Source organism: Bos mutus, chromosome 14 (assembly GCF_027580195.1).
Source record: "Bos mutus isolate GX-2022 chromosome 14, NWIPB_WYAK_1.1, whole genome shotgun sequence".
Lineage (NCBI taxonomy): Eukaryota > Metazoa > Chordata > Mammalia > Artiodactyla > Bovidae > Bos > Bos mutus.
This window is the reverse complement of record NC_091630.1, coordinates 21857896-21881945: the sequence shown is the minus strand read 5'-3', so window position 1 is coordinate 21881945 and position 24050 is coordinate 21857896. Positions and strand designations below refer to the sequence as shown.

At 42.2% G+C, this 24050-nt stretch overlaps 1 protein-coding gene and 1 pseudogene across 1 annotated transcript in view; both read left to right on the top strand.

Moving 5' to 3' along the window:
* The window catches only part of DPYS (dihydropyrimidinase), a 97755-nt gene that overhangs the window by 16786 nt on the left and 56919 nt on the right, over positions 1 to 24050 (top strand). The window contains exons 2-4 of the mRNA XM_070382824.1: positions 12519 to 12677; positions 18149 to 18328; positions 19866 to 20055. Coding sequence (XP_070238925.1) covers positions 12519 to 12677; positions 18149 to 18328; positions 19866 to 20055 — 529 coding nt within the window. The remainder of the gene's footprint in view (positions 1 to 12518; positions 12678 to 18148; positions 18329 to 19865; positions 20056 to 24050) is intronic.
* On the top strand, positions 21374 to 22266 carry LOC138990745 (ATP synthase F(0) complex subunit C2, mitochondrial-like; annotated as a pseudogene).

Sequence of the window (24050 nt, the reverse complement as noted above, 5' to 3'; positions counted from 1 at the left end):
TCAGACAAAATAGACCTTAAAACAAAGAAGATTACAAGAGATAAGGAAGGACACTACATAATGATCAAGGGATCAATCCAAGAGGAAGACGTAACAATTGTAAATATCTATGCACCCAACAGGAGAAGGCAATGGTACTCCAGTACTCTTGCCTGGAAAATCCCATGGACGGCGGAGCCTGGTTGGCTGCAGTCCATGGGGTCGCTAAGAGTCAGACTCGACTGAGCGACTTCACTTTCACTTTTCACTTTCATGCATTGGAGAAGGAAATGGCAACCCACTCCAGTGTTCTTGCCTGGAGAATCCCAGGGACGGGGGAGCCTGGTGGGCTGCCGTCTCTGGGGTTGCACAGAGTTGGACACGACTGAAGCGACTTAGCAGCAGCAGCATGCACCCAATGTAGGAACACCTCCGTACATAAGACAAACACTAACAGGCATAAAAGGAGAAACTGACAGTAACACAATAATAGTAGGAGACTTTTAACACCCCACTCACACCAATGGACCAATCATCAAAACAGAAAATTAATACGGAAACACAAGCCTTAAATGATACCTTAGATGAGATGGATCTCATTGATATCTTCAGGACATTGCATGCAAATGCAGAAGAATACACCTTCTTCTCAAGTGCACATGCAGAGTTCTCCAGAATAGACCACATCTTGGGTCACAAATCAAACCTCAGTAAATTTAAGAAAATTGAAATCATATCAAGCATCTTCTTGACCAGAACACTATGAGACTAGATATCAATTACAAGAAAAAAACTGTAAGAAGCACAAACACATAGAGATTAAACAACACATTTCTAAATAACAAACAGATTACTGAGGAAATCAAAAGGGATATCAAAAAATTTCTAGAAACAATGACAATGAAAACACAACTCAAAACCTATGGGATGCAGCAAAAGCAGTTCTAAGAAGAAAGTTTATAGCAATACAATCCTATCTCAGGAAGCAAGAAAAGCACCAAATAGACAACCTAACTTTACACCTAAAACAACTGGAAAAAGAAGAAGAACAACAACAAAAACCCCAAAATTAGTAGAAGGAAAGAAATCATAAAGATCCAAGCAGAAATAAATGAAAAAGAAGTGAAAGAAACAATGGTAAAGATTAATAAAACTAAAAGTTGGTTCTTTGAGATGACAAACAAAATTGACAAACCTTTAGCCAGACTCAACAAGAAAAAAAGAGAGAAGAATCAAATCAACAAAATTAGAAATGAAAAAGGAGAGGTTACAACAGACAATGCAGAAATACAAAGGATTATAAGAGACTATTATGATCAACTATATGGCAATAAAATAGATAACCCGGAAGATATGGACAGATTCTTAGAAAAGTTCAATCTTCCAAGAGTGAACCAGGAAGAAATAGAAATTATGAACAACCCAATTACAAGCACTGAAATTGAAGCTGTGATCAAAAATCTCCCAAAAAACAAAAGCCAGGACCAGATGGCCTCACAAGTGAATTCTATCAAACATTTAGAGAAGCACTAATGCCTATCCTTCTAAAACTCTCAAAAAATTGCAGAGGAAGGAACACTTTCAAATTCATTCTATGAGGCCACCATCTGGTTTTGATACCAAAACAAGACAAAGACAACACACAAAAAGAAAACTACAGGCCAGTATTACTGATGAACATAGATGCAAAAATCCTCAACAAAATTTTAGCAAACAGAATTCAGCAACACATCAAGAAGCTCATACACCATGATCAAGTTGGGCTTATTCCAGGGATGCAAGAATTCTTCAATATACACAAATCAATCAGTGTGATACACCATATTAACAAATTGGAAGATAAAAGCCAAATGATAATCTCAATAGATGCATAAAAAGCCTTTGACAAAACTCAGCATTCATTTATGATTAAAACTCTTCAAAAAATGGGCATAGAAGGAACCTACCTCAACATAGTAAAGTCCATATATGATAAGCCTACAGCAAACATTATTCTCAATGGTGAAAACTGAAAGAATCCCCCCTAACGTCAGGAACAAAACAAGGGTGTCCACTCTTGCCACTATTATTCAACATAGTTCTGGGAGTCCTAGCTGTAGCAATCAGAGAAGAAAAAGAAATAAAAGGAATCCAGATTGGAAAAGAAGAAATAAAGCTCTCACTGTTTGCAGATGACATGATCCTGTACATTGAAAACTCTAAAGATAGTATCAGAAAATTACTAGAGCTAACCAGTGAATTTAGCAAAGTTGCAGGATACAAAATCAATACAGAGAAATCACTTGCATTTCTATATACTAACAATGAAAAATCAGAAAGAGAAATTAAGAAATCAGTGCCATTCACCATTGCAACAAAAGAATTAAATATCTAGGAATAAACTTACCTAAGGAGACAAAAGAACTGTACTCAGAAAATTATAAGATAATGAAAGCAGTCAAAGACAACATAAACAGATGGAGAGATATTCCATGTTCCTGGGTAGGAAGAATCAACATTGTGAAAATGAATATACTACCAAACGCAATCTACAGATTTAATGTGATTCCTATCAAATTACCAATGGCATTTTTCACAGAACTAGAACAAAAAATTTCACGCTTCGTATGTAAACACAAAAGACCCTGAGTAGCCAAGGCGATCTTGAGAAAGAAGAATGGAGCTGGAGGAATCAACCTTCCTGACTTCAGATTATACTACAAAGCTACAGTCATCAAGACTGTATGGTACTGGCACAAAAACAGAAATATAGACCAATGGAACAAGTTGGAAAGCCCAGAAATAAGCCCATGCACCTATGGGTACCATATTTTTGACAAAAGAGGAAAGAATATACAATGGGGGAAAACAGCCTCTTCAATAAATGGTGCTGGGAAAACTGGACAGCTACATGTGAAAGAATGAAATTAGAACACTACCTAATACCATACACAAAGATAAACTCAAAATGGATTAAAGACCTAAATGTAAGATCAGAAACTATACAACTCTTAGAGGAAAACATAGGCAGAACACTCGATGACATAAATCAAAACAAGATAATCAAAGAAAATAATAGCAAATGAAACAACTGACAAAGGATTAATTTCAAAAATATACAAGTGGCTCATACAGCTCAATACCAGAAAAACAAACAACCCAATCAAAGAGTGGGAAAAGACCCAAACAGACATTTCTCTAAAGAAGACATACAGATGGCTAACAAACACATGAAAAGATGCTCAATATTGCTCATTATTAGAGAATGCAAATCAAAACTACAATGAGATATTACCTCACACCGGTCAGAATGGCCCTCATCAAAAAGTCTACAAACAATAAATGCTGCAGAGGGTGTGAAGAAAAGGGAACGGTCTTGCATTGTTGGTGGGAATGTAAATTGATACAGTCACTATGGAAGATGGTATGAAGATTCCTTAAAAAACTAGGAATAAAACCACCATATGGCCCAGCAATCCCACTCCTAGGTATCTACCCTGAGGAAACCAAAATTGAAAGAGACATATGTATCCCATTGTTCATTGCAGCACCATTTACAATAGCTAGAACATGGAAGCAACCTGGATATCCATTGACAAATGAATGGATAAAGAAGTTGTGGTACATATACACAAAAGAATACTATTCATCCATAAAAAGGAATGCATTTGAGTCAGTTCTAATGAGGTGGATGAACCTAGAGCCTATTGTACAGAGTGAAGTGAGTCAGAAAATACCATATTCTAATGCATATACACGGAATCTATAAAAATGGTACTGAAGAATTTATTTACAGGGCAGCAATGGACAAACGGACATAGAGAATAGACTTATGGATGTGGGGAGAGGGAAGGAGAGGATGAGATGTATAGAAAGACTAACATGGAAACTTACATTACCATGTGTAAAATAGCCAATGGGAATTTGCTGTATGGCTCAAGAAACTCAAACAGGGGCTCTGTATCAACCTAGAGGGGTGGGATGGGGAGGGAGATGGGAGAGAGGCTCAAAAGGGAGGGAATATATGTATACCTATGGCTGATTCATGTCGAGGTTTGACAGAAAACAGCAAAATTCTGTAAAGCAATTATCCTTCAATAAAAAATAAATTAAAAAATACATAAAAGGGATTTCAGTTCAGTTCAGTTCAGTCACTCAGTTGTGTCTGACTCTTTGCAACCCCATGAACCACAGCACGCCAGGCCTCCCTGTCCAACACCAACTCCCAGAGTCCACCCAAACCCATGTCCATCGAGTCGGTGATGCCATCCAACCATCTCATCCTCTGTCGTCCCCTTCTCCTCCTGCCCCCAATCCCTCCCAGCATCAGGGGCTTTTCCAATGAGTCAGCTCTTCGCATCAGCTGCCCAAAGTATTGGAGTTTCAGCTTCAGCATCAGTCCTTCCAGTGAACACCCAGGACTGATCTCCTTTAGAATGGACTGGTTGGATCTCCTTGCAGTCCAAGGGACTCTCAAGAGTCTTCTCCAACACCACACTTCACAAGCATCAATTCTTCGGCACTCAGCTTTCTTCACAGTCCAACTCTCACATCCATACATGACCACTGGAAAAAACATAGCCTTGACTAGATGGACCTTTGTGGGCAAAGTAATGTCTCTGCTTTTTAATATGCTGTCTAGGTTGGTAATAACTTTCCTTCCAAGGAGTAAGCGTCTTTTAATTTCATGGCTGCAGTCACCATCTGCAGTGATTTTGGAGCCCCCAAAAATAAAGTCAGCCACTGTTTCCACTGTTTCCCCATCTATTTGCCATGAAGTGATGGGACCGGATTTCTAAAAGGGATTTAGAAGACAGAAAAAAAAAAGTTGCTTAACACAGGACTGAGTGTTTGAACAAGCTCTTCCTTGAGAGGCAAATACTTAGTGGGAGGTACAGGTCTCCTTCCTACGTCTGAGTGTCCCCTTTAATTGAGATTACAGAATTGCCGCTGTGACACATGGCTCCCTGGACCCAGTGGAAAGAAGGGAGTATTTCAGCTCTTGAAATCGTGTTCATGGATTTGAGACAACTTTGGGCTGCCAAAGGACTCTGGGTGACTAGAGAGACCAAAAGAGGCTCGAGGGACACAAGGAGGGATGCTGATGGTGCCCGACCACTGTTGGCCAGGTGCCAGGGTAGCAGCTAGGATCCTTGTGGCAAATGGATGGATGATGCCCTAGTGGTTTGGGAAAAGACAGATTCTGTTTTCCATCCATTGCCCACTCTGACCCGGGCTGTCCTCTCCCAGGCACTTTGTTCCCATTTTGAGATTTGAGGAAATGGAGGAAAGTGGGAAAGAGAAACAGAACAAGAAGAAATGAAAAAAGACAAATGTCTGCTCCTTGTCAGTTTATTAGGGATGTGAAGCATTTGTGATAAATATGTATTCGTGATTAAATTATAGCTAGCCCCAGGAATTTTAATTTGCTGTAGTTTTAATAAAAGTGGCTGTTTGACCATCACATCTTCAGTTTCATAAGAGACTCATCATTAGTTTATATGGCATATATGCATATATGAGTTTGTATCATATTATGTAAAACCTATACTTAATATAATACACCAGGCTTACCTGGTGGCTCAGATGGTAAAGAATCCTCCTGCAATGCGGGAGACTTGGGTTCAGTCCCTGGGTTAGGAAGATCCCCTGCAGAAGGGAACGGCTACCCACTCCAGTATTCCGGCCTAGAGAATTCCATGGTCAGAGGAGCCTGGTGGGCTATAGTCCATGGAATCACAAAGAGTCGGACACAACTGAACACTTTGACTCACACTAAAACTATGTAAAATCTATTTTTTCATCTTTCAAAAGTTAGGCTTTTTTGTAGAAAATATAGCAACTATGGAAAATAAAAGTTAACTAGAGGGAAATGAAGACCCGTAAGCACGCCATCCAGAAACAGCCACTGAAAACGTTTCGTCCTGACTCCGTCTAATTTTGTTCTCTTGCTAAAGGCTGGTATGTTCTGGAGCGTGTTGCTGTGGCTTCTCTCTCTCTCTGGTTATTTCTGCCAACCTCAGGACCCCTCTAGCATCCTCTCCAAGGTCACTGCCACATCTTTCTCCTTTCTTCCTCATGAGTGTCGTTCAGTCTCAGGGCTGTGTCTTTCTCTGTCCACAAACAGAGTGGACATGTGCCCGAGCGCCTCACACACAGGCTGCTCTCCATGGAACCCAGGTGGGCTGCCCTCCTCTGTCCCTCATCCGCCGCCTCAGTCACCCCAGACCCCCATCACCCTTGCAGCCGCCACCGCCCTGCCTTCCTCTGGGAATCACTGCTTCACACGTCTTGGTCATCTTTTCAAGTGTATTTATTTTTATCTGGAGGATAATTGCTTTACAATACTGTGTTGGTTTCTGTCATACATCAACATGAATCAGTCGTTCGTGTACATATGTTCCTTCCCTTCTGAACCTCCCTCCCACCTCCCCCTGCTTTTGAAGTACACTTAGTTGATTTACAATGTTATGTCAGTTACAGGTGTACAGCATAGTGAGTCAATGCTTCTGCAGATTTCACTCCATTATAGGTTATCACAAGATAATGGCTGTAATTTTCCATACTGTACAGTAGATCCTTGTTGCTGCTCTAGTTTATACATAGTGTTTGATTCTCTCAGCCCTAACTGTCCCTCCCTGGTTCCTGCTCTCCTTAGATAACCACTAGTTTGTGATCTCTGTGAGTCAGTTTCTGTTTTGAGATACATTCGCCCTTTACCACTTCTCTGCTGATTCTTCCTCGCAGACCCTTTTCTCAGAACTTCTGCCTGCTCTTGGCTGTTCCCGAGAGCACAGGCTCTGGAACCCAATGCCCTGGGTCCAGTCTAGCCTTTGTCATTCTCTAGCTGTGAGAAGTAGGCAGTTATTTCATGGTGCTGGTCTCGGTTTCCTCAACTCTAAAACAGGGTTAATGATATGCCCTGCTGCAGAGCTGCTAAGTTGGTTTAAACACTTCAAACATCAGAATAGTTCCTGGAACATAATAAGTAGTCTCTACCAGTTAGATCTTATTACCATTAGTGGCAGCTTCGAGTGTATGTCCTGATACTAATTCAAATCCCAGCCTCCTCTGATTGTTTCCCTTGGGATTTTCCAGCAGTCTTTTCCCTCTACCTCTTCTACCATGCATACTAAGTCATTTCAGTTGTGTCCGACTCTTTGTGACCCTGTGGACTGTAGCCCACCAGGCTCCTCTGTCCATAGGATTCTCCAGGCAAGACTAGTGGGTTGCCATGCCCTCCTCCAGGGAAATCTTCCCAAGCCAGGGGTTGAACCTGCATCTCTTATGTCTCTTACATTGGCAGGTGGGTTCTTTACCACTTAACACCACCTGGGAAGCCCATCTTTTCTAGGAGCTTAGCAACGTTAGCTTCCTTTTCACAATCCCTATACTGTGCTGGATCATGGAAAAAGCAAGAGAGTTCCAGAAAAGCATCTATTTCTGCTTTATTGACTATGCCAAAGCCTTTGACTGTGTGGATCACAATAAACTGTGGGAAATTCTGAAAGAGATGGGAAATACCAGACCACCTGATCTGCCTCTTGAGAAATTTGTATGCAGGTCAGGAAGCAACAGTTAGAACTGGACATGGAACAACAGACTGGTTCCAAATAGGAAAAGGAGTTCGTCAAGGCTGTATATTGTCACCCTGTTTATTTAACTTAAATGCAGAGTACATCATGAGAAACGCTGGGCTGGAAGAAGCACAAGCTGGAATTAAGATTGCCGGGAGAAATATCAATCACCTCAGATACGCAGATGACACCACCCTTATGGCAGAAAGTGAAGAGGAACTCAAAAGCCTCTTGATGAAAGTGAAAGAGGAGAGTGAAAAAGTTGGCTTAAAGCTCAACATTCAGAAAACGAAGATCATGGCATCCGGTCCCATCACTTCATGGGAAATAGATGGGGAAACAGTGGAAACAGTGTCAGACTTTATTTTTCTGGGCTCCAAAATCACTGCAGATGGTGACTGCAGCCATGAAATTAAAAGACGCTTACTCCTTGGAAGGAAAGTTATGATCAACCTAGATAGCATATTCAAAAGCAGAGACATTACTTTGCCAACAAAGGTCCGTCTAGTCAAGGCTATGGTTTTTCCTGTGGTCATGTATGGATGTGAGAGTTGGACTGTGAAGAAGGCTGAGTGCCGAAGAATTGATGCTTTTGAACTGTGGTGTTGGAGAAGACTCTTGAGAGTCCCTTGGACTACAAGGAGATCCAACCAGTCCATTCTGAAGGAGATCAGCCCTGGGATTTCTTTGGAAGGAATGATGCTAAAGCTGAAACTCCAGTACTTTGGCCACCTCATGCGAAGAGTTGACTCATTGGAAAAGACTCTGATGCTGGGAGGGATTGGGGGCAGGAGGAGAAGGGGATGACAGAGGATGAGATGGCTGGATGGCATCACTGACTCGATGGATGTGAGTCTGAGTGAACTCTGGAAGTTGGTGATGGACAGGGAGGCCTGGTGTGCTGCGATTCATGGGATTGCAAAGAGTCGGACAGGACTGATCGACTGATCTGATCTGATACTGTGCTTACTATGAAAGTGTACTTGCTACCTGTTATTACCATCTGATTATTTTATAATTGTTTGTTCGTATTTCTGTCTCCCCCTCTACACTGTTTGACTATTCGTGTGTCTGATCATTTGTGTATCACATAGGGGAGTGACCAGGTGAGCCACTAGGAGTCTAGTTTCTTCCATTCAGTTGCTTAGTCCTTGCTCTGTGTAAGATCAAGGAGTGAGCAATGTCTAAACACAAGAAACTGGTGATGTGCGTTGCTTCCTGGAAGTCAGAATTGGAAGGAACATTTTTTCATTGCATTGTGCGTAACCACCCCTTTCACTCCATGAAATAGCTTACATAGGGTAGACTTCTGGGGGGTAACAATTTTATTAAAATGTAATTCACATACAGTGATATTTACTTATTTGGAATGTGCAGTTTAATGTTTTTAGTACATTGACAGAGCTGTGCAAACATCACCACAATTTTAGAACATTTTTATCTCCCTCAAAAGAAGCCCAGTACCCTTTAGCTCTCCTCCCAACTTTCCCCACCCCCCTTAACCCCAACAAACCACTGGTCTTCCTACTGTCACTGTGATTTATCCCTTTTGCACATTTCATGTAAATGGGATCATAGGCTATGTAACCTTTTGTGACTGGCTTCTTTCACTTGGCATCATGTTTTCAAGGTTCATCGAGCTGTAGCAGATGTATCAGAATCTTATTCCTTTTTATGGCCAGATAATATTTCATTGTATGAACACACCACCTTTTGTTTATTCATTCAATAGTAGATGGGCATTTGGGTGGTTTCCACTTTTTGATTATCATGAATAATGCTGCTCTGATTATCTGCGTACAAGTTTTTGTGTGGACGTGTTTTCATTTCTCTCGGGTATATACCTAGAAGTGGAATTGCTAAGTCGTATGATAACTCTACGAGGAACTGCCAAACTATTGTCCAGAGTGGCTGCGGCATTTTATTTATATTCCCACCAGCACTGTATTTAGTTTCCCACATCCTGCATGTGATGAGACTTTTAATAGGGAAAGAATTGTTCTTTAAGCTTGATTTTCTAGTTCAATAGACACGAAAAAGGTATTTTCTTTCAACATTTTAATTAACAGCACTTTCTATTAGAAAAATGCCCTTCATCCTCCAGGGATAACGGTGAGAAGACATTTTAGAAGGAAGAAGGTGAGAAGATTAATCTACATTCAAATAAAAATACAGAGCCTAAGGAATTTTTTCTGGTACTCTCATTATACCCATAGGGATTTCTTAAGAAATGCAAATATGTATTGTTTCACCATGCATAAAGCAATCGTTATCTAAAGATAGATATAAAAGTACAGAATCCTGTATAAATAGTGAGATTTTTGAGAGCAGAAAGAGTTGGAGTGGGACCGAATGACTTAAGGAAAAAATAAAAATCCACTGAAGTAAGCACAAAAAAAGAGATGGAATACAGCTGGTGTACCTGCTGGAACGTGGGAGCACTCCTGGGAGCACTCTGTGTCTGGGGAGGAAGGCTGTGGGGTGGGGGGTAGGGGAAGGTGACATGTGGGCATACCTGGGAGAGAAGCTGGTGGCACTCCCTTATGTGTTGTAACATGACAACATGTAACATTGTTTCCTGGTGATGAGATCAACTAACATATGAAAAGTGGGAAAATGCCTAATTCACAAAGGCTCATTGTGAGTTGAAGCTTATGAAGCACTTACCATGAAGCAAACACCATACTAAGCACTTTATATACATCACCTCAATTTAATCTTCCCAGCGACTCTTTGGTTTAGGTAAAATCCTCACTTCACAGGTTAGAAATCAGAGGCACCGGGAGGTTAAGAAGCTGCTGTCTACTTGCCCCTGTTCATTGCAGGATTATTCACAAGTCAAGATATAAATAAATTTACATGTCCATCTATGAATGGGTGGATAAAGGAAATCTGTGTATATACAATGGAATATCATTTAGAAGGAGGGAAATCCTGCCATTTGTGACAACAGAGACGGACCTTGAGGACATTGTGCTGAGTGAAATAATATGAACTCGCTTACATGTGGAATCTAAAAAAAACAAACTCAGAGAACCCAAGGGTAGAATGTGGTTGCCAGGGGCTGAGAAGAGGGTGCGGCGGGGAAAAGGGAGCTGGTGATCAAAAGACACAGACTTCAGTTACAAGATGTCTAAGTTCTGAGGACATGATACACAGGGCAATACTGTACAAGGAAGGAGGTACAAATAAACTAACAAAGGAAAGAGAATTTCCCTACTGGTCCAGTGGTAAAGACTCCACCTGCTGATACAGGGAATGCGGGTTTGATCCTTGGTCTGGGAAGAGGCCACATGCTGAGAGGCCACTAAGCCCACGAGCCACCAACTACTGAAGCCCACGCACACCTAGAGCCTGGGCTCTGCAGGGAGAGAAGCCATCACAATGAGAAGCCTGTGCAGTACAGCTAGAGAGCAGCTGCCTCTCTCCAAAACTAGAGGAAGCCCGCCTGCAGCAATGAAGCCCCAGAGCAGCCAAAAATAAATAATAAATAAATTTAATTTTAAAAAGGAAAGAAGGAAGGAGTGAGGGAGTGAAGGAATTACTCAGAGTGTAATGTTGAAGCTGAGCTGTACCCTGGAACCAGTAAACCTGTGTGGTCAGTGCCCTTAACCCACGCGCTAGTATGTCTCTGCCTGTGTGTTCTTCTTCACCTGCATCATTTGAACTGTGGTTGTTGTTCAGTTGCCCAGTCGTGTCTGACTCTTTGCAACCCCATGGACTGCAGCATGCCAGGTCTCCCTGTCCCTCACCATTTCCCGGAGTTTGCCCAAGTTCATGTTCATTGCATCAGTGATGCTGTCCAGCCGTCTCATCCTCTGATGCCTTCTTCTTCTTCTGCCCTTGATCTTTCCCAGCATCAGGGACTTTTCCAATGAGTCATCTGTTCGAATCAGATGACCAAAATACTGAAACTTCAGCATCAGTCCTTCCAGTGAATATTCAGGGTTGATCTCCCTTAAGATTGACTGGTTTGATCTCCTTGCTGTCCAAGGGACTTTCAGGAGTCTTTTCCAGCACCACAGTTCGAAGGCATCATTTCTTTGGCATTCTGCCTTCCTTACAGTCCAGCTTGCACAACGGTATGTGAGTATTCAACCATTGTTTAAATACAACAGTTAAAAACATACTTAACCATCTTGTAATAAAATCAGTGTCAATAATTAGTCAAAAACATTTGATTTAATAACTTATTAGTTTTTAATCCAGTCATATTGTAACCTAGTATACGCCAAAGAGACTATAAGTCTCAAGGCAGATCATTCAGGGCCTTGTAGACCACGTGAAGGTTAAAGGCTATCCCAGGGGCAGTGAGAAGCATTCAGTTTTAAGTCTTGGAGTCAAGAGGTCACACTTGTGCTTTGAAATTTCCTTCTAATTGCAATAAAGGGGTTTGTATTGGAGGACGTAATAGCAAAACTGGGGGCGTAAGGAGCAAGCCGAGGGCTGACACTAAGGCCAGAGCACTGGAGATGGATTAGAGGAGACAGCTGAGGATTAAGGAACGATTCAGGAGTTGCCTGAACAAAGACCAGCTGGGAATCACGTGAGTCTTCTGAGAGTCTGTGTGGAACCCAGTGTCGTTAGAGATACAGTTCTCGAGGCTGATTCTAATGAAGTGGATTTTACAGTGATGAATATAGTTCTCTTAAGAAGAAAAATGTTTGAATCGTCTCCGTTTTTCTATTTTGGCTTTTCTTTACAGCCTCCACTCTGTTTTCTTTGGATCAAAGCCATTTTCATTTCACCAGACATGTCATTCTTTTTGCAGAAGCCCTTCCAGCTCTTTTAATGCTTCAGACTTTAATTTATGGAACATCTATTCACGTCTCTCTAGATCTTTTACACAGGCAGCATCTTTGTGCAAATACCTGGACCCGTCAAATTTGCCCAAATGCTTATAAATGCATGCTGTTCAAGGAGATAAATGACTCAACTGGAAAACCGATGGCTAACCTGTTGAAACTCTCTTTGTGATTTCAGGCTGCCCTGGCAGGAGGCACCACCATGATCATGGATTTTGCTATTCCACACAAAGGCCACTCCCTCATTGAGGCCTTTGACACCTGGCGAAGCTGGGCTGACCCCAAAGTCTGCTGCGATTACAGCCTGCATGTGGCAGTGACGTGGTGGAGTGACCAGGTGAACCACGCAGGGGTCCAATTTCTTCTAGTTAGTCCTTTAATCATTGCTCCGTGCAAAGATCAAGGAACGGGCAACGTCAAAACATAAGAAACCAGTGATGTTGGTTGCTTCCGGGAACTCACAATTGGAGCAAAGACTTTTCATTGCATACTCTTTTGTACCATTTGAGTTTTGAATCCTGTGAAATATTATCAATTGAGAAAACTAAAAAAAAAAGCATATGAAGATAATAGGATAAATCCCTTATACTGATTCACAATAGTCTTTCATAGTATTTAAATCATGAATTGTAAATACTTTAAATGCAATTTTTAAAAGTACTTGACTTTTCAACTTCAACATCTCCGGGCACTTTTAAGCAGTCTTTTCCCACAGATTAAACTTCAGTTAGATAAATGTTTTTAATATCTGGAAAGAAACCAAGGAAGGGACAGACCAGGAATGTGTTCCAGGCCTTCTCCCAGCTGTGCACTAAGCTGGTACTCTGTTAATATCAACTCCTGGTCAGATCATTTCAAAATCGAATTTCCACAGTCTTCTGTATCTGCTCATTATTTAGACCATGGCAGAAATGATAACATGACTCAGATAGAAAAGAAAGTTTTGTGAGATGTTAAAATATGCTTATTTTCCCCATGAAAACATGTATGTGTACTTTGGAAGAAACCTTTATCTGTGATTTAAATCAATGGCATGTTTTCCACCTTGGACTTAATTCAGAAATCTTTTTGCTAGAAAGGGCTCATGGGGTGACTTTATTTGAAGTCACCATGTAACTTATGTCCCTGCTTCCTCCCAAAATTTGGGTTGTAGACACTAAGTTAATATAAAACAAGTAATCAGATAGTTCAGCAAACATAGTAGCAAGGTTTAGAGTCCAGAGAAAAAGTTAATCTTTTTCCAGAAACTGCAAAATTCTGAGTGAGGCATCTGACCTCCGTTGTGCGTTTAAGGTCTTCCTGCCTTCCTTCTTCTCTCCGGCCCCTCCTTCTTTCCCTTCTTCCTTCCTCCTTTCCTCTCACTCTTGTTTTATAAGATAGCGCAAAGGTGAAGATGCTTGCTCGTACCAGCGTTTCTCACATCTTAATATGTACATAATTCACCTGGTGAATACTGGTAAAGTACAGATTATGCTCAATGAGTGTGTTAGTTGGCTAGGACTGCTTTAACCAAGAAAACAAACTGGGTGGCTGGAACAGCTGTCTCACAGTTCAGGAGACGCACAGCCTGAGATCGAGGTGTCGGTGCGGCTGGTCCCTTCCGAGAGCTGTCAGGAATCATCTCTTTCAAGCCTCTCACCAACTTCTGGTGGTTTGCTGGCAATCTCTGGTATTATTTGATTTGTAGGAACATCACCTGAATCTCTGCCTTTGTCTTCCCATGATGTTCTCTGTGTGTGTGTGTGTGGCTAAATTACCCCTTTTTATAAAGACACCAATCATACTGAATTATGGTCCACCCTAGTGACCTCATCTTAATTGATTACTTTGGTAAATGCCCTATTTCCAAATGTTGACCTGAAACAAGGAGACTGCCTGATATTTCTCCAGCAAAGATGGGCATATTTGAGATCAATAGAAGAATTGCAGTTCAGGGTCTACAAACATGTTGAGCCATGTGCAAGTCCCCACAGGGTAAGGGAAGGCGCAGGCTTTCCTAGAGGGGAGAGGGAAGCTGGGAGGCTCCAGTAAACAGAGTCCATGACTTTCATTGTTCTGGTCCTCGCCGAGAAAGAGAACCCTTTCTTCTGCGTTGACATGCAGGTATCAGAGCTCCCCCTTCTGGTCTCTTGACTCTACTTAATTGAGTGAAAATCACTCAGCTATGCCTGACTTTTTGCAACCCCATGGACTGCCAGAGTCCTTTGTCCAGGGAATTCTCCAGGCCAGAATACTGGAGTGGGTAGCCGTTCCCTTCTCCAGAGGCTCTTCCTAACCCAGAGATCAAACCCAGGTCTCCTGCACTGCAGGCAGATTCTTCACCATCTGAGCCACCTTCTACTTATTAATTTTTTATACAAGTCCAAGGTGGTCCTGGGCTTCCCACGTAGTACTAGTGGTAAAGAACTTGCCTGCCAAGGTAGGCGACAAAAGAGATCCCTGAGTCGGGAAGACTTGTCTGGAGAATCCCATGGACAGAGAAGTCCATAGGGTCCCAAAGAGTTGGATGTGACTGAAGTGACTTAGCATGCATGCACAAGGTCACATTTGGTACTGGGGGCTAGGATTTCAACCTATAAATTTAGGGGGACACAGTCAGCCCATAGCAGTAGGTCTGGGGCAGAGCCTGGGGCTCTGCATTTCTAGTAAGCTCCCAGGTGATGTTGCTGTGGCTGTTCAGGTACCACACTTTTGCAATAGCAAGGCTTAAACTGCTATGCCGGACCGTCGTGTAGTGGGACTCACCCCAGAATGTGGATGTGGGTGACAGTGATGTTTAACAAGGTCATCTGCAGAAAGGCTCTTCTACTCTGGGAGTCATGGGTATTTCACTTGAGCTATGTGAGTTGTAATTGGGAAGCCCGTAGTGTGAGTTTTCTAACAGTCTAAAGCAGTTTTTCCCCCACTATAAAAATAATAGACTCACGGTAGAAAATTAGAACTTGTAAAAAAGGTTTTAAAATGAGGCACATTATACCAAGTTCTGCCCTTGCTGTTGTCACTTAATGCATCTTGAAACTCATTCCATCATTTCAGTGATGTTCACTCTCAACATTTGGGTGTTTTCTGCTCCTTTTCATTCATTATTCATCCAACAGGAAGTTTTTGAGTGGCCACTATGGACCAGGCACTGTTCCAGGATATAGCAACAGATAAACTATACAAGCTTAGCTTACATGTGTGCTCAGTTGTGTCTGACTCTTTGCAACCCCATGGACTGTAGCCTGCCAGGCTCCTCTGTCCATGGGATTTTCCAGGCAAGAGTACTGGAGTGGGTTGCCTTTGCCTTCTCCAGGGGATCTTCCCCACCCTGGGATTGAACCCGCGTCTCATGTGTCTCCTGCTGGGGTAAAGAATCTGCCTGGGAAGCCCAAACTGTACAAAGCCGCTCCTCATATGGGGTGGAAATCCTAGAGGAGGAGGCAGGTCATCAACAAGTAAATATATTATATGCCAGCTGATAAAGTGCCTTGGAGAAAAGTGAGGAAAATTAGTAAAAGACTAAACAGTGATGGAAGTGAGTAACTTAACGTGTGATATTGTCATTTTTAAAACTTTGCTCATATAGAAGGAAAAGATTGCTTTGTTTTATTTTGCACTTTTTAATGAGTAGGAAGGTTAACATTTTTTCCATGTTTCTTAGTCATTTGAATTTACTGTTTGAACTGTAAATTTTTCATCTAGAATGTTAGGGTTTTTCAAGTAGAAGCAGCAATAACTCTTAACATTTTTATTAACTAAGCAATAATTCTATCCTTGTTACATATTTTTTATGTTTTATTATATATTTTTGTTCTATGTTATATTTATACATGTATATTTTTTATGTGTATGTGTGTATTTTTCAACTTGTAGAAATTGAAGCAGTTTTATTTGGTCAAATCTTCTGACTTTTCCTTTGAAGTTATTCATCATTGTTGAGACTAGAAACGGACCTGCAAAGGCAATTACCAAACTAGTTTTGATCCTATCTTGTCTCTTATCATTGGTATGATATTATTGTTTATAAGAAGAAATTCACATCTGGTCTTTGTCCCCATTTCTGGCACAGAGCTCCTAAAACGCTTAGAATTTCCTACATGATGAGGGCAATGAAAAGGTCTAGTATGTTAAGTGAAGTGAAAGTCACTCAGTCGTGTCTGACTCTTTTCGACCCCATGGACTATACAGTCCATGGAATTCTCCAGGCCAGAACACTGGGGTGGGTAGCCTTTCCCTTCTCCAGGGGATCTTCCCAACTCAGGGATCGAACCCAGGTCTTCCGCATTGCAGGCGTATTCTTTACCATCTGAGCTACAAGGAATTAAAAAGGTGATTTTTAGACACCACGTAAGGACAGGGGTGGAGAAGGCAATGGCACCCCACTCCAGTACTCTTGCCTGGAAAATCCTATGGACAGAGGAGCCTGGTAGGCTGTAGTCCATGAGGTCACTAAGAGTCGGACATGACTAAGTGACTTCCCTTTCACTTTTCACTTTCATGCATTGGAGAAGGAAATGGCAACCCACTCCACTGTTCTTGTCTGGAGAATCCCAGGGACGGGGGAGTGTGGTAGGAGGCCGTCTATGGGGTCGCACGGAGTCGGACACGACTGAAGCGACTTAGCAGCAGCAGCAGCAAGGACAGGGGCTGATTGACCCAGAAGCCAACTGTGTGATTAGATGGTTGAAAATTTCAGTCCCCCCCAACTGACCTGTGAGGCGGGGAGAGGGGCTGGAGGATGGGTTAGTTGCCTGTGGCTAATGCTTTAATCAGTCATGCCCGTGTAATGAAGCCTCCACGAAACCTAAAAGGATAGGATTTGGAGAGCTTCAAGGATGTGACCGAGTGGAGGTTTGGGAAGAGCGGTGCTCTCAGAGGACACACAAGCCTCGTGCCCTTCCCCCATTCCTTCACCTATGAAGGACCTCTTCCATCTGATGTTCGTCTGTATCCTTTATCATGTCCTTTTATAGTAAACTGGTGATCCAGTAAATACAATGTTTCTCTGAGCTCTGTGAACCACTCCAGCAGATTAATTGAACCTGAGGAGGGTGCTGTGGGAAGCCCCGATTTATAGCTGGTTGGTCAGAAGTGCAGGTGACAACCTGGATACCCCGTAAGACTGAACTCTTAACCTGTGGACCATGAGGCAGTCTCCAGGTAGTGTTAAAATTGAGTTAAGTTGTAAGATACCTCCTGGCTGATGTCTGGAGAACTGCTTGGTGCTGTGAAGGAACCCCCAATCTCCCCACTCACACATTGGAATTGGTGATCAGAACGTTTGAGTTGGCAACCCAGAAGGCTCCTGGGGCTTCCCACTGGTTCAGAATCTTTCACCTCCAGGAGCTGCCAGTGGGTCAGTTCACATCTTCCACCACCTCCATCTTCTAACTCATCCTGTGGGGTTCAGATGTGACCCCAAACCTTACTTCACATTAGCTCTGGTTCCTTCCAGAGACATGACTGCTTCTGTTGCTGCCAAATGGTTGTCTTTTCATGTTCTAGAATAATTTCTTCCCATCTCAGTACCTGTTTCTCTAGATACTGAGAATTTCATATCTAAGTGTAAAAGTGAGGTATTTGGGGGAGGGGGAGTACTATTAACTCTTTCATGATTTAAAAGCATCATAGCCACAGCAGTTCATCAGATGACGAAGTCTGAGACAAAGTCTGACTTAGGGGAACGATCGAGGCCTTAATTACATTTTTCTGGAGTTCAACTGATGTCCTCATTTTGCTTTGTTTTCTTCTGAATGCAGCACTTTGGAGAATGCTGGTATTGTCTTTAAAGGGTGACATTTTGCTGTGATTGTGGTGCCCTTTTAGGTTAAAGAAGAAATGAAAATCCTTACCCAGGATAAAGGTGTGAACTCCTTCAAGATGTTTATGGCTTATAAAGATGTGTACATGGTGAGGGATGTGGAGCTGTATGAGGCCTTCTCTCGGTGCAGGGAGATTGGAGCCATTGCTCAGGTTCATGCCGAAAACGGAGACCTAGTTGCAGAGGTAGGTAATTGCCGTTCAGAGCTTCCACAGAAGGGAAACTGCCCATGATTTAAGGGGAAGATGACTGGCCGCAAGTAGGTAAATTCATTCAAAGGACTGGAAGAAAGGAAATCCAGGAACTAATTTTCTGTGACTTGGAAACACTTGACTCCATTTACTTGCTGTCCTTGCTGAGTTTTTTTTGGGGTGGTATATGCGCTGGAATGAGGAGTTCCCTTTTTCAGAGCAGCCATTAGATCTCAAACAAGGTTTATTCTAAAAGCACAGATATTTTTCTTTGTGTCCCCAGCACTTTTTTTTTTTTTTCATTTAAAGTATGCTCAAGCTGCTGGTTCAGAAAGCCAAAGTGTGGGCATCAGTGTAAACTGATGACTTAGGCAGAGCATTAGGTAGCTGTTTTAAGCCCCACTGTTTTCAGAAATTGGGTATTAAAATGTGCTCTGGAGGAATCTAGATGGTATTTATTTCTCATATTAACTCCATCATTAATGCCCGAAGGGTATACCATCTGTAAGATTTAAAGAGCTGTCTCTTACCCTTTCTATTGGTTGATCTTTCTCTCTCCCTGGGTTCAGTTCCCATTAAAGTCTGTGAGAAGGTGGCCACATGGCCAGAAGGTGGGGGAAATGATGAGGAAAGCATGAGGTGTAAGCTCAAACAGACCAGGGTGTAAACTGGACTCTTCCATGTCCTAGCTGTATGACACCGGGCAAGTCAGTTTGACACTCTGTCTTGACTTCCTGACTTTCTTGTAAGGAAGAAATAACACTTTCGGAGAGGAGAAATACAGATCTAATATCATTCTGTGGGTTAGAGGAGAAGGCAGTGAAGAGTATGAATTGGTAAAGAATAGAACTAACTGCATAATAGCATGAGTCATTTCAAGAAGAATCGAATATGGGGGACTGGAATACTTTGTTTTGTTTGTTCTGAACCAAAGTCTTAAATACAGACACTACTTCTTTTCAAAGGGGCTTCCCTGGTAGCTCAGCTGGTAAAGAATCCACCTGGAATGCAGGAGACCCCTGTTTGATTCCTGGGTCTTTTCAAAGAATGTGATTAGAACAGACCTCATATCTTCTTCACCTTTCCAATCAAAATAATTTAATTGTGAAATATGTATATGAAAAGTTAACAACATGCTATCAGAGTACTGGGGTTCCCAGATGGCTCAGTAAAGAGCCCACTTGCCAAGCAGGAAACATGTGTTCTAACCCTTGATCAGGAAGATCCCCTGGAGAAGGAAATGGCAACCCACTTTAGCATTCTTGCCTGGGAAATCTCATGAACAGAGGAGCCTGGCGGGCTACAGTCCATGGGGTCACAAAGAGTCAGACACAACTTAGCGACTAAACAGTAACAAATCAGAGTAGTAGATTATTTTTTACCGAAAACACACACTGTATACCCACACGTTCACACACACTTATGCCAAACAGATCTGAAATAAAAAGCTGGCAGTGTATTTATTTCACATAACGATGGAATTTGTCATTAGCAAAGCTTTCTCCCATGTATGTTCCTGCTGCCTTTTCAGGGAGCAAAGAAGATGTTGGCATTGGGGATAACAGGTCCCGAGGGCCATGAGCTGAGCCGTCCAGAAGCGGTGGAGGCAGAAGCCACGCTGAGGGCCGTCACCATAGCCAGCGCCGTGAACTGCCCTCTCTACGTCGTGCACGTGATGAGCAAGTCTGCGGCAAAGGTGGTGGCGGATGCCCGGAGAGATGGTAATTCCTGAACTGTACCCTCCTTACGACTCAGTACTGTTAGCTGAAGAGTAAGGTGAAACAATGGCAACCCCTATGAGAAAGCTGTCCATGCATTTCCACAGTTTTTCTTCCTGCCTTTTTATTAGCATCCTTTCTGTTTTCTCCCAGTCTTGCACAGGTCTGTCTGTTTTTGCCCTCCTTCAGTCACAAGCTCCAACCTTCACACCACTAACTACCAATTCTCTAGGGCTTTCCAGGTGGCGCTAGTGGTAAAGAACCCACCTGCCAATGCAGGAGACATAAGAGATGTGGGTGCCATCACTGGGCTGGGAAGATCCCCTGGAGGAAGACATGGCCACCCATTCCAGTATTCTTGCCTGGAGAATCCCATGGACAGAGGAGCCTGGTGGGCTACAGCCTATAGGGTTGCACAGAGTCAGAGCAGTTCTCTAGTGAACTTCAAAGAAGCTTTCCTGTCTCTTAGGCACCTCCATTAACACTTCCAATACCTGAATCAGGGTCATGCAAGGTACATAGTAGGTGCTCAACACATTTCTTTTGAACCAAATTAATCTGTCTCATAGCAACTTGGGCATTGGCACAATGGAAATAATCATCCAGATAGTGTTTTTATTATAATTATTTTAAGGTTTTTAATACAAAGGTATTTTTACTCCAAATTGTTTAATTGCCTCACTTCTATAATTTAATATGTGGTGGTGGTTTAGTTGTAATCGTGTCCGACTCTTGCAGTCTCGTGGACTGTAGCCGTTCAGGCTCCTCTGTCCATGGGATTCTCCAGGCAAGAATACTGGAGTGGGTAGCCATTTCCTTCTCCAGGGGATCTTCCCGACCCAGGAATCAAACCCAGGTCTTATGTAATCATTAATCTGCTTTTGGTAAGACTTAAGGAAGGAAATAATTTCATTCATTGGCCAGTACTGGGAAAGGAAGGATGAAAAACAAATAAGATATATTTTATTCAACACTTTAGACACTCCTGGGAGATGGTTGTGGTTTCTCTCACTTTTAGGAAACCAGATAACCAGAAAGAATTATATAACTCATCCTGGCTGCATTTTTATAATATAGATTTTTAAAACCATGAAAATAGACTTGGCATGTCCATAATTGACACTAGGATAAATTTTGTCAACATTACTTCTTGCTGCTTGAATTTCACTAAGAATTTTGGGCAAGCTAAATGCACTTTTAAATGCAGTACATCAAATTAAGAGTAACCTCAGTTTCACACAGGAGTTGATAAGATCTGACTACCAGCTGTCTTCTCTGCACTGGGAGCAGCTCTCCTGAAACAGCCCTTCATTCCCTGAAAATGTACGCTTGTGCCAAGTTTGTCTCCACTCCCTCCCTGATCAGCTTCCCAGGTAGCACTAGTGGTAAAGAACCCACCTGCTAGTGCAGGAGACACAGGAGATGGGGGTTCAATCTCTGGGTCGGGAAGATTCCCTGGAGGAGGAAATGGCAACCCGCTCCAGGATTCTTACCTGGAGAATCCCGTGGATGTGGAGAGAGGAGCGTTGTGGCTACAGTCCATAAGCTTGCAAAGAGTCGGACACGACTAAAGCAACTTAGCACGCAGGCATGCCCTCCTTGATCAGGAGAACCTCTTCACTATTGAGCCGGTCACTGTCTGCAGGGGTACTAAAAAGACCGGCGACACTGACAGCTGAAGGCCACAGTAGCTCAGCAGCCCCATGTTCCCGGACCACTTCACTTATTCCTAGCCACAGTTCCAGACTGGTGCCATTTCAAGGGACATTGACACAGTGGTCAAGTTCATTGCAGCTGGGGCTGCCACAGTAGGGGTGGCTGGCTCCGGGACTGGAATTAGGACTGTGTTTGGGAGTCTCGGGCTTCCCTGGGGGGCTCAGATGGTAAAGAATCTGCTTGTAATGCAGGAGACCCAGGTTTGATCCCTAGGTCAGGAAGATCCCCTGGAGAAGGGAATAGGAACCCACTCCAGTATTCTTGCCTGGAGAATTCTATGGATAGAGGAGCCCAGTGGGCTGCAGTCCATAGAGTTGCAAAGAGTCGGACACAACTGAGCAACTAACACTTTCTACTTTCCTTTGGGAGCCTCATCATTGGTTATGGGAGGAACCCTTCTCTAAAGCAGCAGCTCTTCTACGCCATTCTGGGCTTTGCCCTGAGGCCATGGGGCTCTTTTTGCCTGATGGGGCCTCTGTCATCCTCTTTGCCATGTGAAGGAGCCATTTCCATCTCCCATGGTTCTTTCTCCCGTGTCTCCTTTTCCTGTACTTCTCCAGGAAGCCAAGGGAAGATGGTTGGCTCAGGGCTTGAAAGAAGGAAGACAAAATAAAGACTGTATTCATAAGAAAAGAAGATCTTAGTACCAGCCATTTCTGGTTGCTTTTTTCTGCCATACGTAATTTCAGTATTAAAGAACACAGCACTTCAAAAAGAACCTTTACTTCAATTTTATTAATCGTTATAGCTTTAGATTTTGCCACCAGGTGGCGCTGTTGCTAGCTCTATGAAATTGGTTTTCTCTATTTTCTGGTAAGTGATGTACCAGGTCCTATAGCTTGTCAGTGAGGTCTGTAATGTAAGAATATGATTTGAGAAACAGTAAAATCAGCAGAAATGGTCAATCTTAACCCACAAGAAATCTGTGATTTTGACCGTTCTGTCAGGAAATAGTTTCTGGATCCTGAGTATTTTGATTTGGGATAGAATTCCATTAGCCGCAGAATAAGCCTAGGAAATATTTTAGAATGTAAATCATAGGTAGAAAATTTATTAAAATTAATTATGAATATCTTAATATTACTTTAAATATAATTTTATATTTTGAACATGTAAAACATTTACCTAGTCCAAAAGTCAAAGTGATACATTAAAAGATGTGTTCTCAGAGATGTCTTGCTTCCTTCCTAGCTTCATCCCACATCCCATAGTTAATTATTTCATTAATTTATTTCTGGGCTACCTTTGCAGTGGTTTTTGTTTTTTTTTTAAAGAACGTATGGTTCTTATTTTTCTTTCTCTTCTACTTGAAAGGTAAAATAACACAGTGTTCCCTAACATCCCATAGTTAATTATTTCATTAATTTATTTCTGAGCTACCCTTGCAGTGTTTTTGTTTTTTTTTTTTTAAAGAACATATGTGTCTTATTTTTCTTTCTCTCCTACTTGAAAGGTAAAATACACAGTGTTCTCGATCTTGTTTTTTCCTATTTGAAAATATGTCCTAAAGGTCAGCCCATGTTAGATATGGAGAGCTTCTTCATTCTTTTTTACAGGTGCAAAGCATGGCACTGTGTTTGTCAACTAGTCTCTAATGATGGATATTTGAGCTGTTTCTGACTTTTAGTTGTTACAGATAAAACCACAGTGATGGCCTTATGCACATGTTATTTCATATATGTGGAAGGTATAGTAGTCTTGTATTACTGCTGTAACACATGATAGCAAGTGTAATAGCTTACAACAGTATAAATTTATTGTCATATAGTTCTGGAGGGTGGAAGTCTGAAATAGGTAACACTGGGCTGAAACCAAGGTGTCAGAGGGCTGTGTTCCTTCTGAACACAGGGGGATACACAGGCTCCAGGGGTATACCCTTCCTTCTCTAGCTTCTAGAGACCACCTATATTTCTTGGTTCCTATCTCCCTTCCTCTTCTTCACAGCCAGCTGTGGTGGGTGGAGAACATTCCTTTGTTCTGATCTCTCTTTAAGGATTCTTGGATTATATTGAATCCACCTGTTTAATCCAGGATACTCTGCCTATCTGAAGATCTTTAAGATCTTTGAAGTCTCTCTGCCATGTACATAACATACTCACAGGTGGTAGAGATTAGGTCATGGACATCTTTGGGGCATCATTATTCTATCTTCCACAACAGGGTAGCCTCACTAGAAACGGGACTGCTAGTTCAAATACTTTTTGGACATGGCTAAATCCCTTTGCAAGGTGGTTATAAGTATGAAATACTTAAAATCTCAACCCAAATGCTCTAGTTGAGTC